This window comes from Pholcus phalangioides, unplaced genomic scaffold (genome assembly GCF_987345545.1).
Source record: "Pholcus phalangioides strain wild (caught in Gottingen) unplaced genomic scaffold, Ppha-v1.0 ptg000039l_1, whole genome shotgun sequence".
Lineage (NCBI taxonomy): Eukaryota > Metazoa > Arthropoda > Arachnida > Araneae > Pholcidae > Pholcus > Pholcus phalangioides.
The window spans coordinates 23033213-23044609 of NW_028301625.1; the positions used below are offsets into that span (position 1 = coordinate 23033213).

The following is an 11397-nucleotide window of genomic DNA, read 5'->3' on the forward strand; positions in this document are numbered from 1 at the left end:
TCCTACCCCTGTCCATTAGCGGACAAAATTTTTGGTCCCATGTCCATGGGTGTCCGTTATCGAGATGTTCTATTGTTTTAAATAGCTTCAAGCGGCCGCCTTTATTTCTTTATTTGCATATATGTTTACATCCATTCTCAGTGGATAGATGCGTGAAATGAATTTTATAGCATCAATTAATATTATATAGCTACCAACACTACATTTGCTATGAATGGAAATATTTTATTAAAATTCGTTGATCGATTGAAATTTTTTGATTAACCAGTTGAAAATTTTAATCGATTCCCAGAGCCCTAGATTTTACATAAGAAAAAAAAATCGTTGTTGTATATGGAACTTGATGATGTTTCACAAGGGTGTTGGGGGAATGTTGGCATCAGGATTTCAGAGATGAATTGGTGGGCATGATGAAAACCAGCATAGAATTTCTCAGTGTTATTTGTCTTACCGCCCCTTGTCAGCATTTCTTTCCCATCTCCCCTTGTTAAGACATCCCATTAGAATTCAGGGTGAAATTCATCAATTTTTTTTTTGGATTATCGATGCTGATCCTTATAAAACTAATGCGGTAATTGGCTGAAAATCTAAGATCAGTCAATTATAATTTTCCTGTTGGTGTCTGAAAAAAAGTCGTAAAGTTACTACTCATTTTACTCATCGACTTAAGCAGGTGTGAGGGACGTAGCAGAATCAGACTACAAAATATTAAGGGCTGTAAAAATTAAATACATTAAAGTAAATTGACAATATAATACACCACAACTGTCTAACGAAGTCCTAGCTGGAAATTAAATAACTGTTAGCTTCTCTCTAAATAGCAATTATTTATATATAAAGGGTGCATAGATAAACAGGGCGTATGGCATTTTATTGGTGAACCGTTGAGAGAGGCATACTTATATTATTATTATTCTGGCAATTAGAAAGTATTCAAATAACGTGTAGAACTCAGATACGTCATTTACGTTTCAAGGGATTGTATAGTTATTAAAATAAAAAAAAAATACCATATATACTCGTGTATAAGCCGAGTTTTTTTGTGGAAAAATTCGTTCTTCAAGTGGGGGTGGGGGGGGGGGTCGGCTTATACTCGGGTCAGTTTTTGATGAGAAAATATCGACCCCGCACAATCAGTCATTTTTATAGCAGTGTTCGAGAAACCGGCATTATTGGTATCGGATATGTTCAAACCCCCGAAAATGTCAAAGACGAGGCAAAGAAATCGAAAACATCATTGACTTTGATACCAGGTGAGCTAACGAAGATTGTAAAGCCTTATGTTAAAGCCATCAACAAGCCTTTCAAAGACTATTTGAGGAATTTGTGAATCGAATGGATGAGTTCCGATGATAAAGAAACTACAAAAAGTGGGGCCTTGAAGAAACCTGACATTGGCCTAGTGTGCCAATGGGTACGTGAGGCGTGGAATTCTGTTTCCTCCGAAATTATCATCCGATCCTTCAAAAAGTGTTGCATCAGCAATGCGATGGACGGAACTGAAGATGATATCCTCTTTGAAAGTGACAATGGCGATGACAGCGTACCCATCATAGGGGCGATGCCGCACTTTCTATGATGATCTGATGGATCACGATGAGCTTGGAGACTCAGAAGAAACGGTTTAAAAAGTTTGAATCGTTTTCTGTTGTATATTTCCGTAAGCTATTCATTTTGCATGGGAATATAAGAATTTTTTTTCTCTGAAATGCACGGATTTTTTGGGGTTGGCTTATACACGGGTTTTCAATTTAATGCGGTTTCGGTGGTCCTGAAGTAGGGGGGTCGGCTTATATACGAGTCGGCTTATACACGAGTATATACGGTAACTCTTTCTACGGACACCCCGTGCTCAAAAACCCAATTAGAAAGTTGTTGTCTTATCTCTCCTGATGCCAACAAAAAAAACCCTATGTTTCTAAGTGATTCGAATTCGTAAGTCGAATAAAACGGAGGAAAGTTGGGAAAGAACCGCTTTAAATGCGGATGAAACGGTTTGTCCACGTTTAAAGCTGTTTTTTTCCAATTTTTATATTCGTTTTTCAAATTCGCTTATCTCAATGAATATATATATATTTTATATATATTATTTTTTCTCACTTGTAATTTTTTTGCTGTCATCAGGAGAGACAGGGCAAAACTTTCTAATTGAGTTTTTGACCACAGAGTATCCGTACAAAAAGTTAACATTTTTATGTTAATAACTATACAAAAAACCCCTTGCAACATGAATGACACTGATATTATCTGAGTACCTCACGTTATTTGGATACTTTTCTAAATGGAAGTATGCATCTAGGATTAACGGTTCGCCAATAAAATGCCATACGCCCTGTTACCTATGCACCCTGTATAGGAACTATCGTCAACAAACCTTATTTAGCGTGTCTCGGAACTCATTATCCAACCCTTTTTCTTCTGAACCGTAGTGGTGTAGGAGAAGGGTGTGGAGCACCCACGGGAATTTGTAGCACAGGTCCGAGTACCCTCAGAATCGATTGAGAAATAAAAATATTCTACATAAAACTCAAGCGAGCACCCACAGGTTCGAAACAACTCCGACGCCTCTGCTCAACCGATTTGTCTAATGTTAAACGATTTATCTCTCGAAACAACACGATATTCTTTACTACGATAAATCCTCCTATAACGATATTTTTAAAGAGATTTTGATACGGTATGTTTCTATATTTCGCTCAAACTCGTCTTAAATTTACTTTTAACTTCGTCACTTGTTTTCATCCTTCAAAGAGCGTCTAATAACATTGGTGTTTTGCATCACGTGATCACCAAAAATGTTGATAAAGCTGTTGGTGTTGCTACTTTCTCTCTAAGACACAAAAGTATAAAACGGCAAACATCTTTACATATGAATGGGTTTATTTAATCAACTAATTAATTACAGTTTTTCACAACGAATAAATAGTTTACAGCGTGTTTTCTGATGGTACTAACAAAGCAGGTTTAGAAAAGATGCCAACAAGAGCATAAATTTGGTGGCACCTTATGACAATGTTGCCTCTCGATACAACGATAATATCCTTACAACGATATTTTTTCTTGGCCCGGAGAATATCTTTATATCGAGGTTTCACTGTATTTCACTTGGGGGCACCTAGTAAACGTTTTGGAGACACTGTATATAATAAAAAATATTTGTCCTGTGAGAATATATTATATGCCTCGGGCATGTCGGACGATAGATTTGTCCGGCTCTGATGAAGATTCGACTATAATTGACTGAGTTCACATTGTCAACAATGATCCCAGTGGTTTTAAGCTTAATCAACACAGAATTAAGTTCAGTAAAGATAAATTGTGTTCCACGATGAGTTAAGGGTTTTTAATTGAGTACTGTCAGATGGAATAAGCGTGAAAAAAGATGGTTCCGGCAACGCATGGTACAAGCTTTGCAATGGTGACAATAGTTTATATGTGCAATATTGCGGTAGCATTGGGAGTTCAGGCTTCCGTTGACAACTTTTTCCCCCACGTAAGAAAAGAGGAGGAGATATTTACACCCTCCGCTATGAGGATTTTTACGGAGCACATACCCCTTTTCCCATAATTCTTTGCGATTTTTCCCTATCGGGGAGTGATGGAAACCAAATTTTTTATTTCCCATGTAAACTGGGGCTAATATGATCTTGCTTGCGTCTTAAAGCCACCTACGCTAAGACGCCTTCATATACTATTATAGTATTAAGGAGTGTATTAAGGAGTTCTAACCTACGCCACTCGCTGCTCTACGTCACCCGAAAACTGGTTTTTGAGGTGTGGCTGAGGTTGACCGATTTTTGCCGTCAAAAACCACTTTTTGCTCTGCTCGGAGCGTTTTGCTCTGTTCTGCGTTAGATGTGGAACCAGTTAAAAGCTCAGCGATTGGTCAACAATGTTGCGTCGAGCGTTGTAGTTGTGTGTGTTAAGGCGCGTATACACTAGCGCGCCGATCGTGCAACGCACGACCCAAGGGCGTAGCGGGGGGGAGGGGGACTCCCCCCCCCCGAAATGTGAGAAAATGACCGAAAAAAGGGAAAAAGATGGCCAAATCCATTGTTCTGTCACTTTGGTTCCCCCCCCCCCCCCCCGAACGAAATTTCTGGCTACGCCCCTGGCACGACCCCCTGCAGCGGTTCTAATCCGCTCGTGGGTACACAAACTTCCTTTGTGTTCGTTGAAAAAACCGATTCCAGGTGGGTTCAGCGAAAACAGCTCAAGAATCGTTCACAACACCGGAGAAATTACTGAACAACCATTTGCGAATGCTTTCATTGCAAGATCCGATCGCTGTATACGGGCCTTTAGGTACCGTTCCTTCTGTGTTGACGTCCTTATTCATTTGAGTACAAGCACAAGAACTGTCTGTAATGATTGCTTTGTGAATAATCGGGTCTATCCCCTTTTTTGGGATGTGCTGGGTGTGGCCTAGTCAAGGGCGTAGCGAGGGGGGGGGGGGGTAACTTGGGGTCTGGTCCCCCTGCGAAATGTGAGAAAATGACCGAAAAAAGGGAAAAAGATGGCCAAATCCATTGTTCTGTCACTTTGGCCCCCCCGAAATGAAAGTGGTCCCCCCCCCCCCCGAACGAAATTTCTGGCTACGCCCCTGGGCCTAGTCAGTACACAAAAAACATAATGTGCGTTGATTCGCTCACCAAACGGACACCTTTTGACAAGATATTTCTCAAACTTATTATTTTCATAAATTCATGCTTCACCGAGAACCTATTTCTGTTTGATGAACCATCTAATTCGTGTGGAATTTGAATTTCTTCAATAGGACTACACGAAATATAAAATATCACGATTGATAGCAACATCATTAATTTTTTTTTTTTACCTGCGTTTAACACGCAGGCAAAAATGCTTTCATTTTTACGCGGTATGTTGATATAGTTGAGACGCCACTATATGCATTGATGTTATACTACACAGTCAACCCTCGGTTTGGAACAATTCGATTTACGAACAACGGAAAATGATTCGGTTTACGAACACGCAAAAAGGACTGAATCTCGAGGGAAGGATATTTCAAGTCTGTGTGGTCACGTGTGACTATATATTTTTTCATTTGAAAGAAGAGTTAGTTGAAAAATTTGATCTCATCTGAGTAATGTTCACTCCCCCAAATACGACTCCAAATTATACACTCTATGATTCATGGATGAATCAGATTTCAAACTTCGGGAATCTCTACATCAGACACCTTTTTAAAAAATGTTTTACAATAATTTTTGGCATAAAACTAGCATTCTTAATGACTTCTCAAAACATTATTTTAATATTCTACATAGCATATTGCAAATTCCTTATTGAGTTTGCTATCATTGGCAAAGCTTAGCAGCAAATATTTTACAGAACTATGAATTTGGCTTGGAGGATATTGTGGCCAGATTATGTGGAGACTGAGTGGTTTGACACTAGGGCTAAAGATGCTATTAATGAAACCAAACATGGCTCTAGCACCGTAATTATTTCGCCTATTTCATATTGTGTTTGTTTTTTCTGTAACGTTATTATTTTAATGATTTTCATTGGTTCCACGTTATGCACTGAAGCTGCTGCAAAAATTCACACTAGAAAACTATGGTGGTGTCAGAAGCTGATTATTTTACAAAGATTTTTATGAGGAAAAATTATTTCGGTTTACGGGCAATTCGGCTTACTAACGGACTTCAAGGACGAATTGAGTTCGTAAACCGAGGGTTGACTGTATTTGATGATTTTATTTGCGGGGTTACACTCTCGCCAGCAGCTTAAAGAGAACATTGTCGTCATTTTTTTTAGCGAAGGGTAAGATTTAAGACCCTAATTTTTTTTTAAAAAACCCATAATTTTCCCAATTATGAGAATGAATATGATTTATTTTTGGTTTAGAACTCTCCAGTTGTTAACAGTTGGTAGTTATGTCATTAAAAGAGTAATCGTGAGCTATAATAAAGAAGGTACTGTAATTTCATTGTGATAATCTTGTTAATCGTGAGAAAAACATTTTCTAGAGAATATTTAAATGGCTCTCTATTGCAGATACAAATATGATTTTTAAATTATTATTTTTTAATCTCTTAAACTGCCTACGTTTTAAAAAAGAATTTGGAAAATTTATTTTTCTTATAGATTTTGTAGTGAAATCAGTTTTCCAGCTTTTAAAACTGGATCAAACTTTGGATGTAATCAAGGAAATAGACCTTTTTTTGGATTTTATGTTGAGGTGAACTTGGAAAGAAATGTCATCTGGTCCCCGCCAGTAACCAAACGCAAGTCTTTTTGCAATATTATATACACCACTGGAGACACGAACCTCATTTCACTCACTGTGGCGTAAGGCACTGAAGTAGAGGCATTAGTAGCCTTCCTTAACTTTCGAGTTCACCTCGACATAAAATCCAAAAAGGTCTATTTCCTTGATGTATTGGGCTGAGAAAAATCCGTCTACTCTCTCTACCGTCCCACTTGGGAACCATTTGCCAAAGTTTAGGAAGGCTACTGAGATGCCTCTACTTCAGCGACTCACGCCAGAGTGCGAGAAATGAAGAAGGCAGGGTCGTGTCTCTAGTGGTATATATGGTAGCACACTTGTCCGGTTTGCAAGAGGACCTGTAATTGATTCCCGGTAAAGACCAGATGACTTTTCTTTCTGAGTTCATCTTGGCGAAAGATCCATTTCCTTGATGCATTTTACGTTGAGGAAAATCCGTCTACTGCCTCTTTCGGTGCAATATTAGAGGTTGAACTTACAAAGGTTTTTCTTCTAGTAGACGTGGAGGAGTGTAACGTTTTAATTAACTAGAATGAGTTGGAAGAAGTGAGAGATTAAATTATGATTTGGCATGTTTCCCTCTGAAAAAACAACAACAAAAAAACTCAAGTTAAGGGAACATAACATTCAAAATGTTTACGAAGACGAAGGGGCGATAGAAAGGGCGCTAACGTTTTCTCATCCAGACATCTTGCCAGGAAGCACCGTCTAATCTTAATTGAAAATAGGATTAGAATGTTTATGTGGGGAATCAATTAACCACTGTACGTCTCTGAATTCTCATCCTTAAACGGTTTGGACGGAAAACTTGAAGAATATGCGAGTCATCGATTTTCATTTTAGTTTGTTGCACTAGTCATTTTGCACCAGTAACTAATTAAATCGGCTATTGCCCGAGATGGATTGTGAACGGTTGTTTTAAAAGCTTACATACTTCAGCTGGTATTCTAACCCAGAACTGTCACACGAAGATGTATGTAAGCTGCTCATGTTTAAGATTGAGGTACTGATGAGGTTTCAAGTGTGGTAGTTATTTCTCTCACACCATGCTTTATCCTAGTATTTTTCGAACGGAAAAATATGCGACACACAATTTCTATGAACTGATTAGTAATTTCTATCGTTTCTAATGGGCGGTTTCCAAAATGGGTTTTATCCGAAGAAATATGTATCCCTGTTGTTTGCATTATTTTTGGATTATTCATGGGTCCGAATGAGAATATAGTGTAAAATTTCTTTCATCCGATAGATTTGCTACTTTTTCGTATTTCTCGGTGTAGAAAATACGTTCAATGTATCTATAAATTCCGCTGTTTCCTATTGGAAGGAACTACTTTGGATTTTTATAATCGTATAGAGAATAAGAGTTTATAATAACTTATACAGCCAACCCTCGGTTTACGAACTTGATTCGTTCGTAACCTAAATTGTTCGTAAACCAAAATTTTTTTTCCCAATTGTGGATTTCCAACAATTTTTAAGAATCAATGTAATCCGTTCCTGGCACCCCGAAGTTTTCTAGTGTGAAGTTTTGCAGCAGCTCCTGTGCATTACGTGAAACTAATGAAAATTATTAAAATAATAAGTTACTGAAAAAATAACACCAGTATGAAAGAGACGAAATGAAAATGGGTCATGACTGGTTTCATTATACAAATACAAATACAAATACAACGCCACACAGGCGAATTGCCCAACGAGGTGGCTGACTTAAGAACATCATGGATCCCCGAGCCCCTACCTACTACTGCTACACCACACATGCACCCCCCCCCGCGGAACCCCCCAACGAATCGGTACATGCGGGAATGTGCGTGTACGTGTAGTGCAACCTGACGTAAAGTTTGTTTCTGTGTAATGCTTGTTATGTGTAGTGCTGTCATCTGCCCCCAGTTTTACTAACTATGAGTGAAGTGTTATGGTTGAATGATTTACCGTTGTAGGACTGTTGCTCTCTGTGGCGAGACTTTTTAACGGGGAGATCGGCTCGCATTTGCGCCTTGAAGTTGGGAACCACAGAAAACCAACTTCAGCCGACCACCACTGTGGGGTTCGAACCCGGATCCTCGCATCACGAGTCCGGCACTATAACCACTCGACCACCACAGCGGCAAATATCACCTATAATATCAGTGTCAAAGCCCTCAAAGTCTCTGCCCGCAACACAATTTGGCCACAATATCCTCCAAGCTAAATTCATAGTTCTGTAAAATATTTGTTGCTTAGATTTGTCAATGAGATAGAAAATGCAATTTGCAATATTCAATGTAGTATATAATCATATTCAATGTAGTATATAATCATATTCAATGTAGTATATAATCATATTCAATGTAGTATATAATCATATTCAATGTAGTATATAATCATATTCAATGTAGTATATAATCATATTCAATGTAGTATATAATCATATTCAATGTAGTATATAATCATATTCAATGTAGTATATAATCATATTCAATGTAGTATATAATCATATTCAATGTAGTATATAATCATATTCAATGTAGTATATAATCATATTCAATGTAGTAATAACGTTTTGAGAAGTCATTGATAGTGTTAGTTTTATGCCAAAAATTATGTTAATAAAGGCACTTAAAAATTATTGTAAAAATTATTTGAAGAAGTGCTCAGAAGTAATGCTTCTTGAGATTTGAAATGATCTGCTAAACCACATGGGTCACATAGTGGATAATAGGAGTCGTATTTGGGGGCGTGAACACATTACTCATATGAAATTAAATTCTTTAACTAAGAATTCTTAACTTCTCTCTTCTCCCAGATAAACAGCCACGTGACCATAGACTTCTGAAATATCCTTCCCTCGAGATTCAGTCCTTTTAGTGTATTGGTAAACCAAGAATAGTTCATAAACCGAATAATTTTTCTTTGCTCGTAAAACGAACTTTCGCAAACCAAGCCGTTCATAAACCGAGGGTTGACTGTATATTTCTGAATCCCTTTGGTTCTAGAGGTTTTTTCACGGTAGAGTGCTTGATGAATAGGTTGGCGCTATAAAGTACGCATATTATTAAGTTATATTATGTATTAAGAGTTACTTTTGCATGCTACACCATTTAGCACACGGTAAATATTTTGTGCTAGTGAATGTTGTTCCCAATGGTAATAAAAGCCAATCATTGTTATTTCATGGAAAGTTTCAGGAATTTTTTATTTGAGTAAAATGTGTAATGTATGTGCTCATTTTGTTTTTCTTCAATCACAAAAAAAAAACAAAAAAAACACCAATGTTATAAAATTTTTATACTAGTGTCAGCGTAATTAGAAAACGGGATTCAGTATTCGGGGCATCATATAAAATAATGCAATTATTTTGAACATGTTTGAACACTCATATTTCGTATGGTGCTATCACTTTGTTCTACAATTATGATTAAAGTTGTTTTTTCAATCTGTGCGTAGAATTTGCCAAGTCCATATTATTATCCTCATCTCGAGACTTGAGAATGAAACGAGAATTGTCAGCATTGCAAGATTCAATGGTATTAATGCCCGTGGAAAAGGATACCAACATAAAAGCAGGACCTTCATCTGCAGTTTCAATGCCATCTCAACTGGTTCATGTCGAAAAACCTCGCGTTGAAAATCTGCGTGCATGCTCTGTAGCATTCCTTCCAGTGACCACAGCATTAACCACCGTAACTCAATCAAATAACTCAACTAACAATCCCACGCTTTTGTCATGCCAAGCTTGTGAATGTTATGATGTACTCGAAACGTTGATGCAAGCTTCTGGGTACCGAATAGTTTCTCCTCAAAATTGTTCTACGAAAATAGATCCTGCAAATGGCATCGAAAGAGAGACAGTGAAAAGGCAAAAACCACAAAAATTTCAGACGGATTCGTACTGACCTAAGAATGTTTTTTTTTGTAGGCTCATATTCACATCCCAAGAATTAAGCTGAAAAAAAAACCTGATTTATATATGGACTATATATGCTTTGTGATCTAGTTTTGCCATGGCGAAAAAAACAACAAAAGCGTCTTTCAGGAGCTCGAATGCTATCCCGGTGCCTATTCGAAATCATAGAATTAGTTGTATAATTTTATGATGCTATTATTTTAATGTTCTGTTTTGCTTAAGAATTTATAAATACGCTTTTATCGTTCTGCAGCATCTACATCAAAAGATTTGTATACTCCCCTCTATTATATTGTAAGTCTTTAAAAAAAGAGAAGAAAATAAATTTTTTGAGTGAAATGAAAATCAATTTAAAAAAAAAAGTTTTCAAATGAAAATTATACCGATAATGATAATTTGGAAAATATATAACACAAAAAATTTTCGTTCGAAAACGCATATAACTTGAAACTTAAAAAAAAAGCGTCTATCTTGTAGTTATTTTTTATGTTTGTTATATAGACTTTACTATATACGAATTCAATTTTTCTTTATTTTGCTCAGTAAAATGTACCTCTACTGTTTTAATGTAACTAGATGAGAAAATTGTGTATGTGTGTAAATATTTGAATATTCTCCATTATTCCAACGTATGGTATTAAAATACCGCACATTCGAAGATGTCTCTATAGTGGTGGTTTCAAAAATGACTCGGGAATTAATTTTTATGGCGGAGCTCTTTTGTCCTCTTGGTTTTATTTAGTTACTTAATTCACTGATATGTACTGTATTTCATTTTCCTGGAGCAGCCGCGGGGCACAGATTGGGAACCGCTGCTTTATAACAAAGTTTCTCAGTATATATATATATAAAAGTAAATTTAATAGGCACACCTAGTCGCGATTCAAAATCATTACGTTTTTGTGAAAGAGTTTAACACAAATATTGTTATACAATATTAGATCATTGGAGAGGATGCTTATTTAATGAAAATTGATCAATGCTGATCTTGAAGACGCTGTTTGTCAAATAATGGGCTCAATTTCTATTTTAAATTAAAGATAATATATAAAAAAGAAGAAGTTGAGATCAGAATAGCAGTACATGCTTCATAGAACAAAGTTTGAGAAACATTGTTCCACAGCAGCGTTTCTCAAGACTTGAAGATTAATTCTAACAAAATTAAAATCAAAATTATTCAATTTTATGCCACGAATACAACTAATACGATGCAAATGACGATTCTTGTATTACCTTAATACGATGCAACATC

General features: G+C 36.7%; 1 protein-coding gene across 2 annotated transcripts in view; it reads left to right on the plus strand.

The window, feature by feature from the left end:
* The window catches only part of LOC149065721 (calcineurin-binding protein cabin-1-like), a 122387-nt gene extending 112109 nt beyond the window's left edge, over positions 1 to 10278 (plus strand). For both annotated transcript variants that reach the window (XM_089253539.1, XM_089253540.1), the window contains exon 43: positions 9686 to 10278. In XM_089253539.1, coding sequence (XP_089109665.1) covers positions 9686 to 10134 — 449 coding nt within the window. In that variant the 3' untranslated portion in view covers positions 10135 to 10278. The remainder of the gene's footprint in view (positions 1 to 9685) is intronic.
* The last annotated feature ends 1119 nt before the right edge of the window (positions 10279 to 11397 follow it).